We start from the raw sequence: 26,924 nt of genomic DNA, 5'->3' as shown, positions 1-26,924 counted from the left end.
CCAGAGACGGAGAGCGCGGTCGACGTCCCAAAGCTGGCTGGTAATCAGGCACACTGTCGTCATTATTGGCACGGTGGTTGTCAAAATGGGACTGAGACAAGGGGGGTCCTTGAGAATGAGCGTCCCGGAGTGGTGCGTAGCCGTCGTTGGTGCGTCGATCGTCAGACCATTGCCGAAGAGGTCGAAACATATGTACGTGGTGCCAGCAATGGCGGGAAATGTGGCCCACACCTCCGCAGGTAAAGCAAAGCGGACGCCTATCTACAGTGTGCCAGGCGTCTGTTTTAGGAAGCTGTGGACGCCGCAACGGCTCGTAATGTGGCAAATGCCGTGTCTCGTTGGGAGACGGCTCTTGGTACGGCGACATTTCGTACGGCGGCCCGACGGCGGGGCGCCGCGGTGTCTGTTCTTGCGGTGGCGACCAAGGAACGGCTGCCGATGGCTGGCGGTACAACGGCGCAACGGGCGGTGGGCGGCGAAGCGCGGCTGCGTAGCTCATAGGTCGCTGATCGTCAGTAGGATCAGCTGTTGAAAACGCTTGGCGTATTTCTTCGCGGACGACTTCAGCGACAGACGCCGTGGGTGGTTCCGTGACCAGATTCCGCAGCTTCAGCAGCTCTTCGCGAACAATATCTCTATTAAATCGCGCAACGAGCTTTGATTGTCAGATGTCGTAGCAGCGACTTGCATGTGGATGCTGCTGGACAAGCGATCGCATTGTCGGCATCGTAGGTGAAGCGCCCGTTCGATAGCCGTAGCTTCTTTGATGAAGTCTGTCACGGTGCTTGGCGGGTTCCGCAAAAGTCCGGCGAACAGTTGCTCTTTAACGCCACGCATGAGGTAGCGCAACTTTTTGTCGTCGGTCATGTGCGGGTCAGCTTTACGGAAGAGACGGGCCATGTCCTCAGTGAACATTGCGACCGTTTCATTGGGTTTCTGAACCCGTAGCTCGAGTAAATTCTGCGCACGTTCGCGCCGGTCGACATCGGCAAATGTGTCAATCATCCCTCTTTTAATGTCACTCCATGTTGACAAACTGCCTTCTCTGTTCTTGTACCAAGTTCTAGCGCTGTCGTTGAGATAAAAATAGGCGCGGGAAAGCCTTTGTTCAAGGGACCACTGGTTGGTGTTAGCGACACGTTCATAGTGATCAAGCCATTCTTCGACGTCTTCATGTGCTCCACCACCAAAGCGATCAGGCACCAGTGGTGAAAAAAGGGTTACCTGAGATGGGGTTGGCAAACTACTGTCTCGTAGTAACTGTTGTGGACTGGCGGTGGCCATTGGTAGATGTGAGCGGTGCCTGGTAGAGTGTTCCTGTGAGAGGGTGAACTCTGGAAGGAGGCCTCGCAAGCGACGACTGTAGTGATGAGCGGGAGTGTCGACAAGTGCTTCTGGGCTGGATGAACGGCTCGCCGTGGGAGTGTGGAGCATCAGGCGGGGTCGCGGGCCAGCACCTCCACCAGTGTCGCAGTACAACGCGAACAAAGCACAAGTACGCCTTGAGGCAGCGAAAGCAGCGTGTTCTCAACAATACATACATACATACATACATACATACATACATACATACATACATACATACATACATACATACATACATACATACATACATACATACATACATACATACACGTGCACTGTAAACGAATAAGCGCGGAGACAGGCGAGGCTAACATAGGGAAATATTGGCAGCAAAATAACCTGCAGCGGCAAAAAAAATAGACATAGAAAATTAACTGGCAGGACGTGCGGCCAGTATATATATTAATTTAATGGAAAGCCAAATAGGAAGCTTCATCATTTTAAGTGGTGATCCATAAACGTAATGGAAGGCTTCGATGAAAGTGGCTATATTTTCCCGTTTTAGTACTTGCGCAGTACACAGCGTCAAGTTGTTGCTGTCGTTGTTGTTAAATATGGCGACGATACGACACCTCTCGAACCAACCTGAATATCTGGCGCTCGATGATCCTACGGGCCCTCCCTGTCCTGCTCTCGCGCCCGTCCCGATTGCCTCCGCCGCGGTCTTGTCTATTCCCAGTGGCCTCGGTGGCGCCCGGTAGCTGCTGCCTCCAGGGCGGTAGTCGGCGGCCCCCGGAGGTCGTCAGCTTCATTTGGAAGACGACCAGCGTGGCACAGCTGGACACAGCCAGGATGGCGACGCAACGGCGAATGAACCGCACGCGTCGGACAGCATGCCACCGGACCATATGACACAGGTAGTGTGAGCCCTTTCACAGAGCTGTCCGGGGGACACCCGCGGAAGTTGAGCGAATGTACGAACATTACAGGAAAAATAAAAAAAATGAAACGTCCAAAAATACCGGCAATTATTCTTGATTAACCTACACGCTAAGAAAAATAAATAGACCTTCGACATTTTTTTGCGTGTCCTAGCTTGCTATACGTATGCGACTCTTTAATATGACCCGTTAACTATCTTTGGTGATCACTGTACATTCTACGGATAGTCATGACACCCAAAGAGAGTTAACGTGTTACTTTATAGGGACAAGTTAATGTGGCAAGTCTTACCAGAAAAATCGGCACGTACATCGTCTTCTTTTTTTTTTCCTAGAGACGTAAGTATTGAGCGAAATCCATGCACGTTACATATTTCAAAACTTTGAATGGCGTGGAAATGATCTTTTATTGTATCGTGCCGAACAATTTCTCGTTTAAGGATTAAGATTGCACCTTAAGTAGATTTATATAATTTTCTTGGGTGTGTCTATTTTCCCGGCAATTGAGATAATTTTTCATAAAAATGTCTCCCGGCAGTCGCCTCCCATTGGCTCTCCTATGTCACGTGACTAACTGCCGGGCGAAATTTTTGTTGTATTATTTTCCCGGCAACCGGGAGAACTTGACCTAACCTAACCTAACGCATGCTACGCCACATCTATGTCCAGTCTGTGCCGCAGCTACCAGTTTTTCCTCTTCTTCCCCCCCCCCCCCCCCCGGTAGTTAGTCGAGTGACATATGCGAGCCAATGGGAGGTGACTGCCAGGAGAATTTTTTTGAACAATTATCTCGGTTACCGGGAGAATAGACACTGTGAATTTTCTTACTCGCCGACTTTTCAACGTAAGTAGGAAGTGTCATATTGCTAACAGACAATGCGACAAGCTCAGTAAATGCATTTTTGTAGACATCGTAAGAGACGAAAGGTTCATTTATTCCGTGGCAGTCCGCAACATTTTTATAATAAAATTATATACTGCTTCAGAATGCGTTTTTTTTACAGCACGCATATAAAGAATCAGTAAATTATTCACTCTTTCTCTTTTTTTGCGCGCCATGATTTGATGCACAAGGCAGATTCAATAGTTTGGTTGTTCCGCAGACAGTTGGCGCAGCCCACTTCAGGGGATAGGTCATCAATCGGACGGTGCCTGCTTAGGAAACTAATTAACTTGCTAAAGGCATGAACTCAACTACGAAATGTTTAGCCATCGCTCATTAAGAATATCATCTCGTAAATGAAAAGAAGAGACTTAAAGAAAACCGCCTAAGAGACATATACTACATGCAACTGTGACTAAGGAAAAAAGTGGTTGAAAAGTAAACTTAAAGTGTTATCGTGCTGTTTCGCGACATTTTTTTTTCGGAGAATAGGCGCTATAGCTACTCACATTCGGAAAACACCGCGTCTTGTCTTTTGTATAGATGTCCCGGTACAAGATGTTCTTCGGAGAACGTCGACGTCTGAAAACCTGAGAGGTAGTTAAAGCCCGTCGCCGAACTCGAAAACAATGCCAGGTTGACTCGCCGCTTCTCTTCTTCTTCGTCTCCTCGTTATTCGCGAACCTTGTAATTGCTTATCGCTGAAGGCTCATACCCACTACGGGGGATCAACCAGTAGCTGGTTGTGTTAGAAGCAATGTTGTTTGCGTTACTGAAAAAAAAACAACTAAATTCTTTACTCGTAACTCTAAGAGAAATTGATTGATTGATTGATTTGTGGGGTTTAACGTCCCGAAACCACTATTTGATTATGAGAGACGCCGTAGTGGAGGGATCCGGAAATTTTGACCACCTGGGGTTCTTTAACGTGCACCCAAATCTGAGTACACGGGCATACAACATTTCCGCCTCCATCGGAAATGCAGCCGCCACATCCGGGATTTGATCCCGCGACCTGCGGGTCAGCAGCCGAGTACCTTAGCCACTAGACCACCGTGGCGGGGCAACTCTAAGAGAAAAGGAACGCGTCTGCACACTATACGTCACCTAAACAAAAAAAAGAGAGAAAGGCAACGAGTTACCTTCGCAGCTACCGAAATAAAAGTATCGGGCTTTACCTCTGCGGTTACTCTGCAGTCGTAAGTTATAACCAATGTGGGTTTGTTGCAGTAACCCACTGAAGAACTTTTTAAATATCAATTTAATTAGTCATTCGGAAGCACGAAAATTTGGGCGAGTTTGTACTGATACATAGTGGAATTAAGAGCACGTAAGTAGACAAGTAGGTAAGTAGGTGTAACCTTAAAAGACAAAAAGAGAGCTGAGTGGATTAGGGAACAAACGGGGGTTAAGGATACCATAGTTAAAATCAAGAAGAGGAAATGGACATGGGCTGGGCATGTAGCGCGTAGACAGGATAACCGCTGGTCAATAAGGGTAACTAACTGGATTCCCAGAGACGGCGAGCGGGTTAAGGGGAGACAGAAGGTTAGATGGGCAGATGAGATTAAGAAGTTTGCGGGTATAAATTGGCAGCAGAAAGCATAGGACCGGGTTAACTGGTGGAACATGGGAGATGCCTTTGTCCTGCAGTGGACGTAGTCAGGATGATGATGATGATGATGATGATGGCGATGAAGTAGACATGATAGAAAAAAAAAAACAGATCGAGAGTGCTCGTCTGTGTAATTCTGTATCTTGCATTTTGCCTGCTTGCGCCCTCTTAATTCCACTATGGATTTATTAGTCACAAAATTTCCAACCCCAACAAGGACTATACCGAACATGCTCATTTAGAAATTGCTTGCGACGCAGCAGCATATGACAGAGCCATTTTTTATCAAGGCGGCATTATACGCAATATAAGATTCAGTGATCCACGCTTTCCGCAAAGAATGCGTCACTCAACTCTCAAGAATTTTAATGTTATGAGTTTTCTCCCATCGCAATTTACCCCCCGCAGAAAAAGGACCCCGCGTGGTGTCGTTTAGTCAACACTCGGCGGATAACTTTTTCTCGGATTAGTTGGTATTGCTTACTGTGCCACATTGCGCCGCAGGTTAGAACACACCAAAGAATTTCGCTGCATTTGTCATCATGTTCGTGTCTGTTTTGTGTGTGCGTTGTTTTCACTAGCGGCAAAATGCTATCGGGGAAAGGTACGTGTTCCGACAAGAAGAGTCAGTATTGTGCATGACTATGCGAGGCTAACTATAACTAACAGTAAGAAGTAACGCGACGTCCCCGTTACCCAGAGTTGGTAAATAACGTTACCTATCTGTTACGATTCCAAAATAATAATGAATACGCCACCAAGTCACTGAAGAGATTAACGCATTGCCGGTAACGCTGCTTGAAATTGAGTGCTCGTCCTGTTTTTATTCTGTGGTCACTTTTATTAGAGCTGTTCTCTTAAACCTTGTTGTAAATTTTGGTATTGACGATGCTGTAAGAACCTAGGTGTTTTCTTGAATTCCCACCCTGTATGGAATTTGATGAGCATCCGTGGCTTCAGTGTTCCCAATTGTCGTGCCTTTAGCACGGTTGGCTGTTCTCGTGTATCACTTTTTTTGGCTAAGTTATGTAGGAATCAATGAGCCGAACACTTGCCCCGTCATTGAATGTGATCAATAGTATTTTGTAGACAGAGAACAGTTGTTCCCGCTGGGCAGGCTTTTTTGTTTGTTGTGAATCTTTTGCAGCATTTTGGGCTTCATTTCGACACGCTGCGCCCAAATCTTGAGTGCTATTGATTTCACGTCATGTTTCTTCTGTTTTATTGTTGGTCTATTTTTCTTTCTTCCTGTACAGTCCTGTCCCCCCAAAAATGGGTCATCACTCGAAAATCGCAGCTTATTGCGAAAAAATCAAAAAATAAATCTCAAGTGTTTTCTTGAATTTCATCTGCTAGAGCTTTGTGGATAGAAAAAAAATCAGTGACTGCATAAATATCTCTTTACGTAACAAATGCGCGATTATACCAACATACATAAATGAAACGATAACGGCGTAGTAAACAATTGAAGAAATACTCTCAACTCATCTCACTGAAATTCCGTCGTCGTGGACTACAAAATATCTGTAAATACTCCGGAGGTGCCACGCAAGAACTTCGGATAGCCGCAGTGAAAGAGGAGTGAGAAATACTCCAAAAGTGCTACGCAGGAACTCCCGCCTACTGGAGTGTAATAACAGCGAAAAGTAGTTCGGAGGCGCCACACAATTACTCTGGCCGGCCAGAGAAAATACTTTACTCCGAAAATCCGGAGTATAAAAAGCTCTCAAAGTGGGTTGGGGGCGGGGAGTCACTAGAGAACAAGCACGTTACTCCGACTTGAGAGTTTTTCAATATTATAAAGCAGTTTTCACGGAGTTTTCTCTCACAACACTTTTTTTTTTTGCCTTACTAATATTTTCATTGTGTGTGTGTGTGTTTTTTGCGTGTTCCTACTATCATGGGTGTTTCTACCATCGCATTCAATAACTTTTTAAGTAGCTTCATGGTTTTCTCTGTAGCTGAATATTTGAATGTCTAATTTTGTATCCCCGTTTTACAGTCCAGACATTCATGTCATTTCAGCAGCCCGTTTTGATTCATTTTTTACCTCAGCCCTTCTTCAAACCCAACTTTGCTTTGCAGTGTCCTATGGCCATTCAGTGGGTATGCGTCACAGCTCTCAAGATCATCGTCATCATGATCAGGAAGAAGATTGTTGCTCATCACGCGTGCCATCCAAAGGTGGAGGTTTAGCGTTCTTTGTCAATAATAAAATTAGTTCAAAGATCAAAACTTCGTACAAAAGTATATCCCCCGAATGTGAAATTTTCGCTTTAGACATCACCTTGCCTGGATGCTCTCCCTTCTCTCTGGTAAATCTTTACTTTCCTCTGGGTGTACAAGACACGCGATGTTTAGACATGGCTGTTAGTTCGTGGTGCACAGAAAAAATTATGGTTGGAGATTTTAATTCTCACCACACTAGTTGGGGTTTTAGGACTGATCAATGTGGACAACGCTTGTGGGACTGGTCTATAGACCATAATTTATCATGCCTCAACGCTAGAACTCCCACATTTATCCGAGACCGATCCCGCTCTGCCTTAGATTTGAGTTTTATCAGCTCGGGTATTGCTAGCGTATCTTGGACTACTCTAGACTGCGCCACCAACAGTGACCACTTACCAGTACTGTTTGAAATTTCTTGCCCCATTATTCCATCTTACTCCCAAGCTCGAACCTTTATCAATTATTCCAAATTTAAAAATGACCTAGAAGTTGCTTTGACTACCCCCACTGAAGACAACGATGAAAATAAAGCCATGAAATTAAGTGCGGTAATTAAAAGAACGTTCAAAAAAGCAGAATTTTCTATTGAGTCTGATACGAGAAAGCCTTGTAGTCAGTGGTGGAATTCTGAGTGCTCTCGTGATCATAGACGACGACAAGCGGCTTGGAAGCAGCTAATTCATAATCAGTCCCCCAAAAATTGGGCAGATTACAAGTTTATTGCTGCTACATTTAAGCGCACCGTGGCTAAAGCTAAAGAAGACTATGACAAAAAACATTTCGACTTTCTTTCCAAACCTAGAAATAAGAAAGCGTTATTCCGATATATGAGATCGCGCAAAATTCTGCCGTCTCTAGCTAACTCTGATTATGACAGGTTATCGACGGAAGAAATGACTAATTCGTTAGAGGCAATCGGAAGAGGTTTAGCTAACAGATTTTCGTCGACTTTGACAATCAACTGGCAAAAGTCCTCTATAAAGACTGACTACGAAAAAGTGACATTGTCCGAAATGTCAAGCGTAATTAGAAACTTACCCTCTTCGGCTCCTGGTCCTGACGGTATAACAGTTCCTATGATTAAAATTTTATTCCAGATATCACCCGGCGACGTCCTCAACCTTATAAACTATTCCTTAAGCAATGCCTGGATACCACATGACTGGAAAATAGCTAGAGTGATTCCCATATTAAAAAAACAAGGGTCAGGTTTTAACATTGACAACATCAGACCAATCTCTCTAACATCTCACCTGATCAAAATTATAGAGAGAGTTCTCAATAATAGAATAAAAGTTTGGATGGCTGACAAGCTAATATTGAATCCATTTCAAATAGGTTTTCGTAGCGAATGCTCAATTTGGTGTGCTCATGCCGACTTAGAGAGCCGAATACAGCTTGCCCGAAAAAGACGACAATACGCGGTACTAGTAACACTAGACATAGCTAAAGCTTATGATAGCGTTGAGCACTCAATTTTATTGAATTCTTTACACGAATGTGACTTTCCGCGATATATTGTTGATTGGGTAGCAGAGTTTCTAAAATCGAGAGAATTTTATTGTGCAAAGGATGGATGTCACTCATCTAAATTCAAACAGCAACGTGGAGTACCTCAAGGGGCGGTCCTATCTCCGCTGTTATTCAATGTGTTGATGAGCTCAATTCCCATTGAACGAGATATCACTGTCTACATTTATGCAGACGACATTGCATTTTTCGTTGCAGACAGTGACATTTATTCTTTGCATCAAAAATTGCAAAAGTACATGTATTCTCTTGAAATTTGGCTGCATTCAATTTCATTGTCTCTAAACATCAGTAAAAGTGCGCTCCTGGTGTTCCCTATAGCAGATTCTATTCAAATTTCAGTACTTTATAATCAGGAACCGATTCCACAAGTAGAGTCTATCAAATATTTGGGCATTATTTATAACGAGAAACTTAACTGGAGCCCTCACATAGACTATAACGTGGCAAAGGCACAACGAGCTTCAGGCTTATTGCGAAGGTTGAGCAACAGAAAATATGGGTTACGTAGACACACCTTATTAATGATATATAAAATGTACATGCGCCCAATACTCGAATTTGGGTGTATATTATTTTCGGGTGGCCCTACGTACAAAATTAAACCGTTAGTTCTATTAGAGCGAGAAGCGTTACGGTTGTGTTTGCGACTCCCCAGGTATGTCGCTATTAATGTACTATATCAGGAAGCTCGCATACCAACTATTCTTTGCCGATTCCGTATCTTAACAGTACAAACATACTTGAAATTTTACGGCTTATCAGCGAGACGGTCTGCATATGCCTTTATTAGTGACCCCGACGCCTTCTTCCTCGCTCACTGGCCACGCTTTCGTACTCCCCAGATTATTTTTGTACAAAAGAAACTTGAAAGCATAAAGGTGGATATCAGATCGGTAATTGGAACCAAAGCATTAAATCACAATATTACGATAGAATGTGATGAAATTTTTCCCCCACTATCTAAGTTTCAATCTTCGAGTTACTTAAATGACAGGTTAGAAGACTACATAGCTCATGCGGAAATAAAGAACATAATAGCCACAGACGCTTCTGTGAATAAAGAAAAGGCAGCAGTAGGAATCGTCTCAGATTACCTCGGTTGGTCATTCTCGGTAAGACTACCAGACTTCACTCCGGTTTTCGAAGCTGAGCTCCTGGCTATTATTTTAGCGCTACGAAAACTTCCTTCAAACGAAGAGAGTGCAATGATAATTACTGATTCTCTTTCGCTGTGTACTACTCTCACAGCTTCAGAACAATCAAGAGCTCTAGCGACATTACAAACATTAGTTCCACCTCATGTGAAGTTCCTGAAGTTAGTCTGGGTCCCGGGACACTGTGGCATACGGTTGAATGAAATAGCCGATTCACTATCTCGAGCCACACTTGATGGCCCTGTGATCTCGGTACTACCAGAATCGGAACACATAGTGTCGATCAGATATAGAAAATGGGCTATTTATACGGATATTATGGAAAATATTACTAAATATACGGACTATCAGCACCTAACATACCCCTGGAAACCTCAGTGGAGTCAATCTAAAAAGTTAGAAGTTATTTTAACCAAATTTCGATGTCGTGTCCCTCCATTAAACTTTTACTTGCACAGAGCTGGTCTGGCGATATCCCCCCTGTGTCCATTCTGTGAAGAAACGGAAACAATAGAGCATTACTTTATAACATGTAAAAACTATTCATTAATTAGGAAAAGACTTTTAATTGTTCCGTTTCAAGCAGTAGGTTTAAATTTAACTGCAGATAATGTTCTAAGTTTCGGTGCCTTTAGCTTGGGACATTGCCACAGGAGCGTATTCGATGCTGTATGCAATTTCATTCGAGAATCAAAGCGCATGTCATAATAATGCCTGCTTAAATATATTTCTGAAGACACTTGTCTAATTTTGAATGAAATTTGCATATTCATTTGATTGTGACCGGGTGAGATAAGCTCGATTGTCTGGTCTACTCAAAATTTCTGTCTTCCACTGTAGTATTACCTCACCTTTTCTCTTCTTGATTCAATCTTCAATTATTTGTTTAGTTTAATATTCCTTTTTAGTTAATTATTATTTTCTATTACATCATTAGTTTTTTCATTAAGGATAAACCTTTTAATATATCTCATATAGGATACTTCTAGATTTCATGGCCAATCCCCCATAGTGGGTATGTGCCAGTGCGAAGGGGCAACAACAACAACAACAACGCGTGCCACGAATTCTGATTTTCGCCGTTGCTGCCAGCGTTGTTTCTTCTCGGTTGTTGAACCCAAGCCTTGATATCCTGTCGTTCTTACCACCTTGTCAGCGAGCACTCTAAAGGTAAGACCACCATATATTCGATCACGCTCGGTAGTGCACAATGGAATCTATTCAGAAAGGCTAGCCAGGCTATGAACTCGTTCGGCCAACCGACGACGTGAATTGTGGTTTTAGAAATCGCACATTAAATGGGACATTTAGTGGTTATTTTTATTTTCTTTGTCTACCACTCTGGATCTTTTTTTACGTTCCATATTTTTTTTTTAGGTTTCAAGGATGACAGCCAAAAGCCGCCTACTTAATGTCGCGCCACTGAGCCTGGCATTATTATGCTTTTCGCACCGTGCATCCAGCTTCAAGGATTGGTACTTCGGTGTCGAGAAGGTAAGCTTGAGCATTTCCAGGTTTACAGATGCTTAGTGTTCAAAATACCACTTGATAGCGTCATCGAGTGATTGTATGTATGGCTTAACGAAAGTAGCAGGGGCGAGCCAGAATTTTTTTTTGAGGGCGTGGCTGTGTGTTGGGAGGGGGAAGGGAAGGGGGCGTTCAAACATACTTCAAACATGTATATATACACACAAGGAAAATTTTAAAATATTCGGAGGAGGGGGATAGTAGTTGTACCCACACCCTCGTTTTGGCTACGTGCCTGGGAGGGAGCTTCAGTACCTATCAGACCTCCACCTTTTTCGTTTACCCAATATCATTAAATAGGACAATCCACCATAAAGTATGCAGGAATTCAAGGTTACAAGACTGAACATAGCGTATCTGTTGAGACGGACAAAATTGGCTGACATATTTCTTGCAAGCAGGAGCAGGTTGAAAATGATGCGTATACGAAATTCTGAGATGCTTATTTTATTTAAACTGATTAACCAACTTCATGTAATGAAGGCTAATATATAGACGAAGACAGCAGACTGTTGTCCTGTGTAATGTCTCAGTAACACCCACCGCGGTGTTCTAGGGGCTGAGGCCCTCGACCGCTGATTAGCAGGTCGCGGGATCGAATCCCGGCTACGGCGGACGCATTTTCGCTGGAGGTGAAAATGCTTAAGGCCCGTTTGTTTAGGTGTACGTGAAAGAACCCCAGGTGGCCGAAACTTCTGTAGCCCTCCACTACGGTGTCTCTCATAGTCATAAGATGGCTTTGGGACGTTAAACCCCAAAAATTATTATTAAGTCACAGTAACGTCAATTACTACAAGCTCTGCGTTGCGAGACCCAACTTTTAATCGAATAAAGATATCCCGATTTTGATGCTGTACTATTGTCATGTTATTACCAAGAAGTGTTGGTCACGTGAAGTTTGCATTGAAGTTGTTTGGTACAGCCTCCATCTTGGGGTGGGGAAGGGGGCAGTGCCACTGCGAAAAGCTGCGTAAGCAGGAATGGTGCCCTCCACTACGGCGTCTCAGAGTGTAAAACTAAAGACCCAATCCCTGAGTGGCTCGAACATCATGAGCCACTTAATCGTATAAAGGAACTCTAGTCACTATGTAACCATTCCGTTTGTTGCCGCTGCATGTACTGTTTTTGCACTGTATTGTTATTGTATGATGTGCAAAGGTAAGTAATAAAGAAAAAAAAAACTACGGCGTCTCTCATAATCATATGGTGGATTTGGGACGTTAAACACCACATATCAAATCAAATCAAAGCGGGAACCGTGAAACTACGACAACCTTTCTTGCAACGACGAGCAAATCAATATTTCATAGTCTGCTGCAGAACACACACTGTCATGCACAAGGCGACGCACACGTGATATTATGCGCCGCTGTCACCGCGGTCACCAGCGTGGTTCCTGGCACAGTAGGAAGCTGCCTTTGTGACATCACGTGCAATCCACCAACAAGCTTCCCAGCAGTTTGAAACAGGTGCACTCATTGAATTTTGTACCAAATTCATGAAATGAAACGCCACACCATTTTCTTCCTTTTTTAGTAGAATATATTATTGAGCCATTGCTCGTGATAACCACGCAGTGCTAAAGACAATGATGGCTGTTTTGAATAGTCGGCGCCAAACGTAGAGGCCGTGAAACGCACGCTAAAAAAGAAGAATAAAAAAAAAGCATAACATTCCCGCTTTTTCACCCGGCTGCCTCGAAATTACGTTTCCGGTACTCTAAAAGACACTATTATGTACTGTGCGGTGCGACCAAATACAAAAAAAAATTGCTGGAGAATATAAATTTTTCTCACACGTAGTGTTTTTCAAACTTCTGCGCCGACTGTAAGAGCTTGAATCAAGGTTACGTGGAAAGGGCACGAACTGTATACACACTGGAAACTAAAGTAGTCGCCCCGGCCGCGGTGTTCTAGTGGCTATAAGGCCCTCGGCAGGTGACCCGCAGGTCGCGGGATCGAATTCCAGCCGCAGCCGGTGCATTCCGATAGAGGCGAAATGCGCCCGCTAAAACTAAGTACACAAACTCCAAGGCCTGTGTACTTAGATTAAGGTGCACACTAACAACTTCAGCTGATAGAAATTTTTGGAGCCCTTCTTCACGGCGTCCCTTAATTATGTCGTAGTTTCCACACGTAAAAACACAACAATTATAAGCGTCCCTACCTAGTCCTACACGCGTTTCAATCTGCAAGACATGCTGTATGCCTCCCATTGCCTCGCTTGTCGAGTGTAGGTACCGGACTTCCGCATGATGGCGGTCAAGCCTCTGGCCTCGGTGCATGACTCCATCCTGTACACGTGCTCGGCCGCCTCGTCGGACCCGCAGCCGCTCAACATCCGCTTCCTCATCAACTTCCGCAACCTGACCGACTTCTGCAGGGACGGCCTCAAGTGCAAGGCGCCGCCAATCACGCGATCTCGCTTCAACGTCGTGCGAGGTCCCCTGGTCATCTACGACTCACAGGTTCGTGTTATATACGTGGCCGGAATTTGATTTACCCTAGAGCTGCACTGCATCAACATAGCGCACTTTATTTTAGGGCAATATACAAATTCCACCGGACTTACGTCACGAAGATGCGGCCATGGCACTGTCTTGGTAGGCAAAAGACGCTCTGCCTACCGCAGTTTCTGCTAGGTTTTCAAGGGTGCATGTGGTGTTCTCAGTCAAGCAACGAGGAAGAAAAAAAAAACGATATGCTGATGAACTGCGTCGCGGTTGGATATGAGTCACGTCTCGCAACTTAGTTTTGTTTGTTGACGCAAATCGCAGCCCTCAGTACTTATTTCTTTCACAACACTTATGACGTCTCACAACGTCGTTTTGTTGGCGCACATCGCAGCCCTCAGCGATTATGGTGGAAGTTACGTGCGGACGTCGCTATAATTTTACCGATCAGGTCGACATCGGCCTACCTGTGTTTAAAAACATGTAATGGGTCTATATACACCTGCCCGCTTACTACGCAACGCATCGATTGTGGAACTGCCCCGTTGCCGCCCACACCAGCTGGTGTTGCTAGAGAACTGTTACTGCTACTTGCTACGTCGTGACATATGCGGTAAATACACTTTACTTAACATTGTCTCCCAACAAGGCGAACAACCTACCCTTGCTAAGTACCCCCTTAATGGCGACCCCAATAATGGCTACAGGGAAAGCAGGAGACCCTCCCCCTTACATATTGTTTTTTCTGGGCACACATAAAAAACTTTAAAAAGCCATGTGGCATCAAGTTTATCTCGAATTCAACGCAGCGCTTGCATGTTAGCGTGGCGGTCTTAATTGAAATGAGTCAAATGCTGGAAATACAAGAAAAGGTAAGTCCATCGTGCGTGCTGATCCTTCTATCTGTGACATCCTCATTCTTTCTGGCATGACGACTGGAGCATGCATTTCAAAATAGAACTCGCTTCCCCGTGCTGACCTCGTGTCATTCCCAGAAATGTATATCGGATCCCCCTGTTAAATGGGAAGCCAACGTCGATGCTTTACTATTTATACGACGAAGGTATACCTTTAAAACAGATTCCCCAGCGAGCGTTGTCAGATGCGAGAACTATAGCCAGTCTAAGCAGTGTTCAGAAACGTTCACTAATAAGAAAAACTCCCAAGCATTTTCCCGAGGGTGAACACGGTTAAGTGCGAATGCACGGGGTGATGCTATGAGGGGTATTTATTAATTCGCACTATTATATTTATTAATCACACTATGGTGCCTTTATCTGACGCTTGCGTTGTCGTTCCGCTTCTTGGGCCGCGTTCGCGGCTCGATGCTGACGCCTCATCTCGGCCTCGCGAGCGCGCAGTTCACCATCCGCTGCACGCTTCGCCCGCTTATCCTCGGCCTCGCGAGCGCGAAGTTCGGCATCCTATGCACGCTTCGCTCGCTTGTCCTCGGCCTCGCGAGCGCGCAGTTCGGCATCCGCTGCACGCTTCGCCCGCTTACGTTCGGTCTCACGAGCCCTTCGCAGCGCCGCCTTGTCTTCCAACGTCGGCGAAACCACCGCGGTACCGTCACCTCCAACGACGGGTGCAGTGCTGGCATTCGGTTGTACTGCATTCGTTGTTGATGGTAGCGTTGCCTCCGGGACATCAATCGCACGACCCGCTCTCGACGGGAGACTGAGAGAGAAGGCGGGCGCGCGAGAGAGAGGGGTGCGCGCGCAGCTGCGGTGAGCGAGGAGAGCGGAGGAGCGAGCGAAGGGGGAGGGGGACTATCAGCGTCGCGTCCGTGGCTTATTCGGTAGAGCGTCGCGCTGCGGCCCGCCAAGTCCTCTTTCTTTTAAAGATAGAGAGAAGACTGCGGACGCCGCCGACGGCGGTAGATGGTTTGGGGTCGCTTATAAAGCGTATTCACACTTAAAACTTCGTCTTAGAAGTTTCAATATAAATTGTCTTTGTAGAGTTACACGGCTAAATCGAGAAACGTGTCGTCGCAGCTCGAGTTTGGCTCGACGGTCCCCGTCGAAGGAACGGTGTCGTGTGCCTTCGAGAACGCGCACGGGGACGTGCTGGCCAACCTGTACGGCTTCTTCAACATCAGCCAGCACATCCTGCCGAACAACGTGAACGCCTCGCAGCTCTGCGTTCTCCAGCAGGGATGCCGTCTCGAAGAGAAGCACTGTCTCGGTCTGAATCATGAAAAGTACGTGCATGTTGCCGCACACCCTCCTTTGTATGTTTTATGTGCCGGCGCATTGCACGTGTGGATACCATCTTGCGCAATGCTTTCCGGAATGTCTGAAAGAATTATAGCTTTAGAATCAGCTGACCATGCAGTTTGAGCGCGCGAATGCGTACAGCTGAGTTGATTCTAGAACAAACGTGGCCTCCATCAGCGATAACATTCGAATGTTCGACACCACTTGCCTAAATATTCGTCCGGGCCATGCCGACGTGTGGAACCTCTTCAAGGCTTTTTCGAGTAGCTGCTAGCGCTCTCCACAGTGTGAAGACATGGTCTTCTAGCTCACAATGAGGAAAAACCTTACTCTTGAAATACAGGCCGTTGCAATATTGTTCCTGTTCCTTTAATGCTATGGCTACGATGAAACTATAATTTTTCCTTCAGTTCAGAAGAGATGCACGGTCGTCATGGGCGTGACATTTGATATAACTTCGAAATAAGCACAACCCTGCATTGCACGATGCAGTAACACGTGAGAAGCTCATACAAGCAATTATATTCCGCCTGCTCACTTCAAAGTAAACCGCAATCAGCATAACCAACAACGCAATATTGTTTCCGGTAGTATCTTATAAAGCTGTTACTGACTGCAGCTTGAACTCCGATACACAGCGGCGTACACTATATTCGTATACGATAACGCGTTTCTAAATGAATAGAGTCCCTTATGCATTCACCCAGGAAAACTCGAAGGCGAAAGTTATCTCATTTTTCATTTAAGTCGATGTTCTGATGCTGCGCCACTGCTATTCGAGAGCGTTCTGCAACTAACGTAGTTTGGCACTGCCTCTGAGATTTGAAGCACCTCACCTGGTTTAGCGTTTCCTTTATGATCGGATTCTCTCCGGCCATGTTAGAATGCCGTGGGATGACGGCATTACGTGACGTTACAGTGAAGTAAGAAATTGCAGCCATTTGAAACGGTATGTTTTGACGTCATCACGTGACATTTTTAATCACTCGTAGGCTGTCCAGAGGGCCCACGATTTGGCGGTCGGGCTTGGCCTGACTGTCCCAACATGGGAACGGCTCGCTGCGCACTGAGTCGTGCACCTCAGGACTTCAAGTAAAGTTTCGCATCCGTCCGTCCGTCCGTCCGTCCGTCCGTCCGTCCATCCATCCATCCATCCATCCATCCATCCATCCATCCATCCATCCATCCATCTATCTATCTATCTATCTATCTATCTATCTATCTATCTATCTATCTATCTATCTATCTATCTATCTATCTATCTATCTATCTATCTATCTATCTATCTATCTATCTATCTATCTATCTATCTATCTATCTATCTATCTATCTATCTATCTATCTATCTATCTATCTATCTATCTATCTATCTATCTATCTATCTATCTATCTATCTATCTATCTATCTATCTATCTATCTATCTATCTATCTATCTATCTATTTATCTATCTATTTATCTATTTATCTATCTATCTATTTATCTATTTATCTATCTATCTATCTATCTATTTATCTATTTATCTATCTATCTATTTATCTATTTATCTATTTATCTATTTATTTATCTATTTATCTATATATCTATTTATCTATTTATCTATTTATCTATTTATCTATCTGTCCGTCCGTCCGCCCGTCCGCCCGTCAATTATTTAATCAAGTAATTAATTAACTAATTATTAATCATTAATTAATTAAATTTTATTTAATTATTCTGACGCCGCGGTCACCGGTGCCGACCGACAAATTTCATGTTTGATGAGGCAGCTGAAATTGAACTTGTTTAGCCAGTGAGACAACGTGAGGTACAAAGGAGCGACCATTGTATTTTCAACACAGACTCGCGCCGCCAGCCAACGAACACGCGGCGAGAGACTGCGATGACGATGACCACAATGGTTTGTATGCGCAGGTGAAGATGAACTACACATTCAGCGCTCACACTATGTCCCCCCTGCACGAAAGCGGTCAGTACGAGCGCCGGATATAAGGCTTCAGGCCAGACACATGGACGATGTCGGTTTCGCGACGACGGTGATCAGAAGCCGAAGTAACCTGACAGTAGTTATAGCACGAGAACAGAACGATGACTAAGTGCTCGTGCTATAACTATCGTCATGTAATACGAACTAGCCCAAACTGCCACACTCCGAAGTGACCGGAGAGACTCGATAATTCATGACCGATGTTCGTTCAAGCACGGTGTAAGGTTCCAGTTATCTGTGAACGAATTTTTCACAGAGGCCTGGTGTGCAAACAGGTGTCCAGAGGAACAATTTGTCGCCTGGGCATAATGACACAACTTGACGTGTCGCATCACAACGAACTTTTCGCTGGGCCTGAATGGCAGAGGTGTTGGCGCGGGTGATTGCGTGGCTGTGGTGGACACGGGCAGCGAACTCTTTCGGAAGGGACGCAGATGGGACAGAGGGCGTGGACAAGAAGCTGGTGTCTAGAACAAAAGATGGTGCACGGCCATACACAAGGAAAAACGGGCTGTAACTTGTAGTGCGTTGAATGGCAGTGTTATAGGCAAACGTGACGAAAGGTAGTATTGTGTCCCAGTTCTTGTGATTGGGTCGGACATACAAAGAGATCATGTCTGACAAAGTTCTAGGAAAACGCTTTGTGAGATCCTTGTTTGCGGATGATATGCCGAGGTGGTCTTACGGATGGTGTCAGAGGCCTGTAAAACATCAGCGAGTACATGAGAAAGAAATGTCTTGCCCCGGAACATTAGGGGTGCCGTGGCGCAAGATAACGGCACGCAGAACAAAGTCGGCCAGCAGCGCCAGAAGGAAGAGCTGCCTTCTGAGCGTAGCAAGTAAGATGGTCTACGGCAGTAACAATATAGCGGTGACCGGCGGTGGTAAGCGTAAGGGGTTCGTATAGGTCTGTACCGACGAACTCGAAGGTAGCGGATGGGCACGAGGCAAGTTGTAGAGGGTCGGTGGGAAAAGATGTCGAACGTTTTCGGTGCTGACATGACGAACAGAAAGTGGCGTATTTGGTAACACTAGTGGAGAGGCCAGGCCAGAAGCAGCGAGTTTTAATGCGATCGCAGGTTTTATGAAAACCCAAGTGGCCAGCCGTAGGGTCGTCATGAAAGGCTTCTAAAACTTGGAGTTGAAATGAGCGAGGTATGACCGATACCCATCGGCTACCGAGAGGTTGGTAAATTTGGCGAAGTAGTTCCCCATCATGAAGTTTGAAACGGGTGAGTTGTCGTCGTAAGCGGCTGTTGAGAGCACGAGACGATTCGGTGAGCCGATCGATGATTGTACGGCAGAATGTGTCTGCACGTTGGAGCGAGGTGAGGTCTGTGGACTGAAGGAGGCCATCCGGTGCAGTGAACTGGCTTTTGCGGAACAGGAAGCATCCTTCATTAATCAGGCGAAGCATTCATTAAAATTTGGTCTGTGACACTGCGATGGTGGTGTCTACTCTGGACTTTACGTTCGGGTGTTTTTGTATGCTCTCGCAAGTATGCATAGTTGATATGATTTGCCAAAATAAGGCTCAGTTGGAAGTTAGCGCTCTGTCTTCTTGGGTAGGTCTGCTTGGCCGTTCTTCTTCCCCGTAATCTACAGCCATCCTATGTACGGCAAACCAACATGTCCAATCTTCATCACTTGTGGAAGCATCTGAGGCTTCCACTCTAAAAACAACCATTTATCAGCAGAGGCGGGGCCCACCTTCTCTCGCAGCTGCAGCCAGTGCCAGGCGGGCATGGGGTTCGACAGCTTCTACCACCTGTGCTTCGACCCTCGCCAGATCGACCAGTCGTGCGTGTTCCTGCACCAGTGCACGCAGTCCGATCCGCGCTCTCTGTGCAAGCTCCGGGTGTGTCGGTGCAGGCCACGGCACGAGTACAAGCCCGAAGGCTGCCAGCCCCAGGTCGGGCTCGGCTACCTCTGCGGACCGGGTACCTACTGCTCCACGCCGCTGGCCACCTGCGTCAAGCATGCCTGCGTTTGCCCGGAGGTGCGGTCAATAGTTTAACTTCTTCGAATCGACATTAAACTTAAACATTAAACTTGTGGCATACGTGTAACTGATTTTTCGCTAAACCTCGGCCCTTGTAGCCATTCTGTACAGGTTACCGTGTGCTTAGATGTATACCTGCACGTTAAAGAAAACCCGGTGGTCGAAATTTTCGGATTTCTCTGGTGCGCGGTGTGTCTCGTATCGTGGTATTAGGGCGTAAAACCCAAACAAGTATCATTAGAACATTCATTCGATACCGGAGTACTCGGGGAGGGGGGGCGCTCTTACGGAGAGTGTCACATTCTATCATAGCTTTTCAAAGAGCCAGACCGTTGATTTTTTCTGAGTAGACGAGCAAGAAATCTTTCTCAAGCGAAGCCGGCGTAGCGTACAGGGTGTTACGCCTCACCAAACGTCAATGCCTCTGCAAAAGCAATCTATCTCAAGGCCAGGAATCGAGCCCGCCTGACGCGATCAGCTCAACGACGTCATCAAGCGGCGGCACCGGTCTGTCTTACGCAACGCACAGTGAGCCCCCTCAGCCCACGAGCTCGATGAAGCAATCAGCGCCTTCCAATCAGGCGACTCTTACGCAATGCGTGGCAACGTCACTCGTCCTTGGGTGCAACCACGCGCAGCGGCTCCGGATTTGATGATCATGACACAGCCCAGTGGCGGGTTCCCATTGGAGGATTCTGACAACACGGCAGCGGCGCTTCTGGTTGGATGTTGGTGACGAAAAAGGTCCTCCCGGTGCCTATAAAAAACGCCAGGCGGCGCGTCGCCAGCAGTTGACCTATGAGTCAGAGAGAAGCCGACGTACGCGTCAGAGAAGACATCTTGGCTCTTCGAGTCCCCAAGCTGTCGGCCCCAGTGCCGAATATGTAACGCCTCTATTTCTATGCTGTACATAAACTTTGCCTCAACTCACCGTCGTCTCGTCCGCTCGTCTATCAGCTCTGCGCAGAAGCAGTCGCGAGCTGAGAAACCTACGCTACCAAACGGCTGGTGACCTTCCCGGTGGAGTTCGGAGCAGTGGCACCTTTGAGACCGTGTTGGCGTCGCGCCTTCGTAACAAGGGTCAGATTTTCAAGTTCATGCGCTTCTGCGCGCGTACACGCAAAGGTATGACATTTAACAAATTGGGGTGGAGGGTTGAATACCCGAAGCCACACCCTGGCTACTCCAGCATCGTGGGACTCGGTCAGCGCCGTAACATGACACCACTGGCGTTAATCCCCTGACGTGCTTAAAGCATCAGCAATGTGGATAACACTGTTGGTTATATACTGGTTGCTTGTGCATGCTCTCATCCAGAGGTCAGCAACCCGCGGCCCGCGAGCCAGTATTATGCGATCCCTCTGTCGGACATCATTACGCCCCAATTCACATTTCCTCTTGTCGCTACCTACTGAAAAGCCGAGATGACATCGTGGACCTCAAATGGAGTTAGACATCGCTTCTATTTGGCATTGTGCCCTCTTTCCAGACTTGGCGAAAACTTAGCCAAAATTTAGCCAAAGCTTTGGCCGTTTGTATATTATTGTCAGCTTGCCGAATTTTTCTCGTTAGCCTGCAAAGCCCTTCTCACCCCCCCCCCCCCCCTACCTGAATAGGTTGCCGACCACTGCTTTAAGCAAAGTAGACTGTCAACTACAGATGCGAAGTGTGAACAAAAAAAATGGGAAAATTCTCCAAAAAACAGGTTTTCTTTCCGTTTTTCGACGCAGTGTGAAAAATTGACCAATATTTCCATGGGGTAAAACGCACAGAAATAAAGCTTAGGCAACACCCAGCGTTGAACGCGAAACCAGAACGTTGCACGTGATAGCAAAACACCAAACGACGGCTGACCATTCGCCATCGAAATCGCATGATATCAGCTCCACGTCAGCCTACAGCTTGAGTCTATAGCGTAACTTCGTCGTTCGAGTGTGGCCATGTGGGGTGGTTTCTGATCTTTTCGTACCAGTTATTGTTCAGTCTTGACTTTCCCTCGTGTATACACCTCTGCGACCTGTGGCGAAAGCCCGCTTATAAAGCCGTGTGCAAGAATATTCTGCAATGGTTGGGCCAAGTGCCGACGTGTGGATGCACTTCAGGCTCAGGGAGAACTTTGGCGGGAAACGGGGACTCACCGTCTTTAAGCACTGCAACAGCAGCTACGTTTTAAGTGTTTGAACGTCATCTTTATACCATTTTTATCAATGTTTTCATAGTCAAAGCCACGACGAGATAGACATTATCGGTTTCTTTATTGTAACTGCCGTAACAATTATAGGAAGCCGCGCCCATTCGCAGAGAGCTAAATGAGTTCGCGGTGATGCTTCCGGCCTGCATTCGACCTGTTAAACGCCGTATTCATTCGGGAAAAAAGAGAAAGCGTTTCATTTCTGCAATTTACACAATGAAAGTTATTGCTCCTGACGCTTGGAAATAAGCTATTACCATATGACAATAAACTGTATGGTAAATATGATTTGTTGTTTTCCATTTCCCCCAAAAAATTTTTAGAAAAAATTGTGAACACAAAACACGTTTTCCGATTCCTCGAAATTTCCGAAAAATTTTGCATCTCTACTCTCGATACTCTAGCAAGACTTACTGCTCTGTTCTTGGCGTCCCAATATAGGTTTATTTTGAAGCGTGATCAATTGTGCATAGGGTGGCTGCCCACGTCCAGTGAAGCTGTAAAGGGACTGTATAGAAAGCACGTTCATACAGTGCTTGTCGTCATTTCTAAAGCGTGCAACAGCGAGGGGAAAGTAAAAGTTCTATGCTCCTTCTTTGTACCAGCAGGGCATCGAAAACATCGCGATCACGAAAGCCTGTTGGTTTGATTATGGTCTCAATCCCCTACGCAGATGAAAACTTGTCTTCCCATTTTTGGAGACAACTCAGTGAAACCAACATTTGAAGAATGCAAGGAATGTATACGGAGGTATATTACAAATATTCGTAATATTTAACTGTAGTGCAGTAATTAAAATAATGTAAAGAAATTAACGTGGGCCAGTAAAGGGCAACTCGGCGTCGGGATAGGGACGGAATCTACAACCTTCAGTTAACAAGACCAATGCTCTAGCAAATGAACTATCGTGGTGGTCGTCCTTTGTTTAATTAAATATTTCTGCGTACGTAAAGCTGGGAGTGTTGGCCATCGCCGCTGATACCCATGACGGCAAGCGTGGAACTATTTTTTCCCCCAGTTTGTGTCATATGTACCCGAACTTTCTGGTAGCTGAGCAGCAAAACCTCGCGTAATGGCTGAAAGCATCAAGTTGACCAGGACAAGACCTTGAGGATTAGATAAACTGTCCTTGGTTGATTCACCCTATTTCGTATCGTTTACAATATACAAAACTCCTTAACCAAGACTGTCAATAATTGAGGCGTATCTTTTTATTGTTCTTTTGTAGGACCACTTGGCGGTGAACGGGACGTGCCAGGCGGCCGCGGCTATCGAGCTGAAGGACATGCTGGTCATCCTCACGTCGACCGCGATCGTCTTCACCGCATTCACGTCACTCGTCTGCATCCTGCTGCGCGACCAGCGGCCGGAGGACGAAGAAGGCAACCGGTCGCGATACTCGCTCAACTCCATCAGATGATCGACGTGGCCCATTTTCATCTTCATCGTCGTCGTCACGTTTTCGAGGCGCGGTCATTAGCCGCTCCTGCAACCATTTAAATCGTCCCACTTCATTGCGAACCATCTGAGGCGAGCCTCGGCGCACCCTTTCATCTTTTTTTCGCGGGCCAAGACATGGAATTATATCAATGTTGAATAACCTAAGCAGCATTAAATAATTAAATCAATGGGCTTCCATGTATCGAATTCATGAGCTGGTTTTGAGAAGCACCATAGAATGAGACACTCCAGACTTTTTTTTTTCATTTGAACTTCTCGGTCATAACGGGTATAAATACGGAAGATTATTTCGAAGAATATGTCCTGAAACTAAGACCTTGTTCCGGTAATGTTATTAACCCGAATGGAACCATTGGACGTTTGTTTGCCAAAGTGAAAGGTAAGTGGGGTCATCTGGGCATCTGATAATTCTACGCTATTCTGTAACATCAGCAGCGACTCGGCAGCGTACGTTCAAACCACAACAAGTGCACACGAGTGGCTTTCGCATTTTGCTGTGAAATACGTAATGAATTTTGATCTCTTGACCTCGAACTCAGCAGAATTATAGTGGGAAGCGCAGTGTCATTGCTGTCGATGCGAAATCACTGAACGAGGACTCATCGATATCATGGAATTGGTCAGCGGGGATGAACAATGCTCTTCGAGACGTCATAATGAAAGGTTTTTTTTCTTTTTGTTTTAACGCAATAGCGTTAATTAGCTCCTTTCGTAGAAATTCCAGAGTCGGCGTTGGCGTCGTTGTTTGTGAGCGAAAAACTGTTAGCCCATGACCGGAAAATCTAGAAAGATGCAGATAAACTATTGGGTCCGCAGTGAGAATCGAACCCAGGCAGTTTGTGTGCAAGAAAGCGTTCTATCACAAAGCCACGTCATTCCTTGAAGCTGATTTGAAAAAAAAAAAAATGTGAATGTCGTGTAGTGAAAGGACGCCTTTGGGGTGTCTTCTCTGGGTTTCAGCTGCAGAAACGACCGTCTAGCCATATGCGAATTTCTTGTTAGAATTACATGTTAACATTATTTCCAATGAAATTTTTGTGCTTCAGAATTCGTTTCATTAGTTATTTGGCCAAAAGGTAATTGTATTGTTATATGTAGTCCAGTATTATTGAGATCTAACAGATAATCATGTCAAGAGCAGTATAGGGGCTATTACAAGTAATTGTCTATAGTGTAATTGTGAAGAAAGAAAAGTGGATGAAAAGATAACTCGCGGTGGGCAGAGACCGAATCTGCGACCTTCGAATAACGCATTCAATGCTCTACCAACACGGTGGCATCCCCCCATTCACTTTATGGTGTATATATGTGCATTAAACGTGGGAGTGTCAGTCAGCGCCACCAGTCGTCATGACGGTGTGTGTGTGGAACACTCTTCTTCTGTCTGTCAGCCATCACGTAGCACGTGAACTTATAACGAGCTCGCAGCTGACGAATAGTCCCTCGTATACTACCTTAAGGCACCAAGCCTGCCAGAACGAAACCATGGCTATGAATGAAGGAAAGAAGTGTTAATATAATGGTTTGTTTTCTTTGTTCGACACAATATGAATAAAATCTAACAGACAACCATGCAGTTATCTTTTCATCCACTTTTGTTTTCGAAGTTCACAATTACAATTACTTCTAATAACCTCCCCTATATTTTCATTGGTATGACTGTCTGTTATTTCTCAATAATGTTGTATTTAACAAAAAAAGCCAGCCATTTGATGTATTCTCCTTTCCTTTATAAGTAGTCCGGTCATTCTTGATTTTTTTATTCCTGTGGCGATCAATTTCTTCGTCAACCCTTTTTATTGAAATTAAGATTTTGCTTTAAATTAACCACTGATGTCCTGATCCATGGTGGATAGGAGCCGTAATTCAAGGTACAAGCAAGCAAGGAGTCTCATTTGCACATGTGATATTGCATGTCAGAATCCTAGAGTCGCACCAGCTGACGTCGAAATAAGTGAATTAAGCAATGAGGGGTGGTTTTTCACTTGCGAATGTGCTCGTGGCACCCTGTGGTGGGTAGTTCGCCTGTTAGCAAGAGGAAAAACTACGGCGCAGTGGGCACTTAGCAACTGTACTAGCACGGGCACTGTATAAAAAATCCAAGGGCCGTGGTACAAGCATAGTTTGAAACAGTCACTGTTACGCGCACAAACGTCTCTTTCCTTACTGCATAAGTACCGTGCAGTAGAGTTTTTCCAGTGTGACTGCAGCGCCAGAGTGCAATGCCTAGCGTAGAAAAAACGCATTAATGCGGTCAGTCAAAATGGAACGCGATAACGGCGTCTCCCTGCCCGCGTGAGTGGGCGGATTTCAGCAGGGATACAGGGGGACGCGTGCGCGCGTCTGTTTTCTGCGTGCCCCTAGAGGTAAACGTCAGCGAACTTAGGATGGGCTAGTGCTAGCAACGCAGCTTCCTTTGGTCAGCGGACGGTGCCTATAGGCACCCGGCAATGCAGTGTAAGTGATCTGATGGTAGCGGCAGAACACACAGCCTAGCGAGTAGGCGCAGCAAAACCGAGTCTTCCAGTGCGTAGCCTAGAGAGTAGACGCAGCAAAACCAAACTTGCGCGTGCATATCACTTTCTTCTTTAGTTGTGAGCAAGGGGGTCACGGCTGATTAAGTAGGCGCCCAGGAAGCGTTCTTTGAAAATGTATTCAAAAGGGCCCTGACACTTCAGCGCGTCACTGTGTTCAGCGAGAGTTCCATTTTCTTAGTATCCCTGGTGGTACCAACAATGCTGCGGCGGCCCAAAGAGCTTCGTCGTGCCCTCTGGTCCACTGTTGGCTGCCTATATAGTTGAAGGCATAGAGTTTCATACTATATTGTATGAAACTGTATCGTTGATGGAAACGCGCTTAGGGCTAGATAGCGTTCTAGCGTTTTACTTTTGGAGGCGAAGTTAAAGCGTCATCCAAGTTACCGACCACATAAACAGTTTCGCAGTTTACTGCGAAACTGTTTATGTGGTCGGTAACTTGAGCGCCGTCGTGAAAAGAAAACTATCATCATTATGAAACAGCTGACACTTGCCTCATTTCTTTTATAACGAAGCTATCCAAGCTATCGATTAATATTAAAATTTTCTTTCTTTGCGTCTATCATTTTAACGAGCATAAGCTAACGAAAGTCAAGAATTTTCCTTTTTTTAGAACTATCCTGTTTTTCGCCAGTGGGAGTGTGCCGCATATGCAAGGCTGTAATCTGGTCTAATCACTGCTAACAGGTAAGAATTGATGGTTCTGGTTTACATTAGGGGTTAGCTGTAGTTTGATGAGGCATGTGAAACAAGAGCCTCAGGTGCCTCATCATACGAGTGAAAAGACCGCCGGTGGCACGGTCAACACAAACGATACAAAAAGTCACGTGATCCAACGTTACGCTTTGCTTACGTCGGCATGACGTCACGTAAGGTGACGTATAATGTG

At 45.6% G+C, this 26,924-nt stretch overlaps 2 protein-coding genes across 5 annotated transcripts in view; one reads left to right on the top strand and one right to left on the bottom strand.

Moving 5' to 3' along the window:
* The window catches only part of LOC119169683 (glycoprotein 3-alpha-L-fucosyltransferase A-like), a 37,469-nt gene extending 35,352 nt beyond the window's left edge, over positions 1–2,117 (bottom strand). The window contains exon 1 of the mRNA XM_037420712.2: positions 1,951–2,117. Coding sequence (XP_037276609.2) covers positions 1,951–2,117 — 167 coding nt within the window. The remainder of the gene's footprint in view (positions 1–1,950) is intronic.
* The window catches only part of LOC119169685 (uncharacterized), a 64,443-nt gene extending 40,773 nt beyond the window's left edge, over positions 1–23,670 (top strand). For 2 of the 4 annotated variants that reach the window (XM_075886991.1, XM_075886990.1), the window contains exons 2-7: positions 6,830–6,928; positions 11,041–11,157; positions 13,427–13,657; positions 15,637–15,842; positions 19,567–19,843; positions 23,266–23,670. In XM_075886991.1, the coding sequence (XP_075743106.1) occupies positions 6,836–6,928; positions 11,041–11,157; positions 13,427–13,657; positions 15,637–15,842; positions 19,567–19,843; positions 23,266–23,457 (1,116 nt within the window). In that variant the 5' untranslated portion in view covers positions 6,830–6,835 and the 3' untranslated portion in view covers positions 23,458–23,670. Of the gene's footprint in view, positions 1–2,044; positions 2,223–6,829; positions 6,929–11,040; positions 11,158–13,426; positions 13,658–15,636; positions 15,843–19,566; positions 19,844–23,265 lie in introns of all 4 variants that reach the window. The other 2 variants (XM_075886989.1, XM_075886992.1) reach the window with 2 other exon arrangements.
* The last annotated feature ends 3,254 nt before the right edge of the window (positions 23,671–26,924 follow it).

The sequence above is a fragment of the Rhipicephalus microplus genome, chromosome 2, assembly GCF_043290135.1.
Source record: "Rhipicephalus microplus isolate Deutch F79 chromosome 2, USDA_Rmic, whole genome shotgun sequence".
Taxonomy (NCBI): Eukaryota; Metazoa; Arthropoda; class Arachnida; order Ixodida; family Ixodidae; genus Rhipicephalus; species Rhipicephalus microplus.
This window is presented reverse-complemented; position numbering and strand designations above follow the sequence as displayed.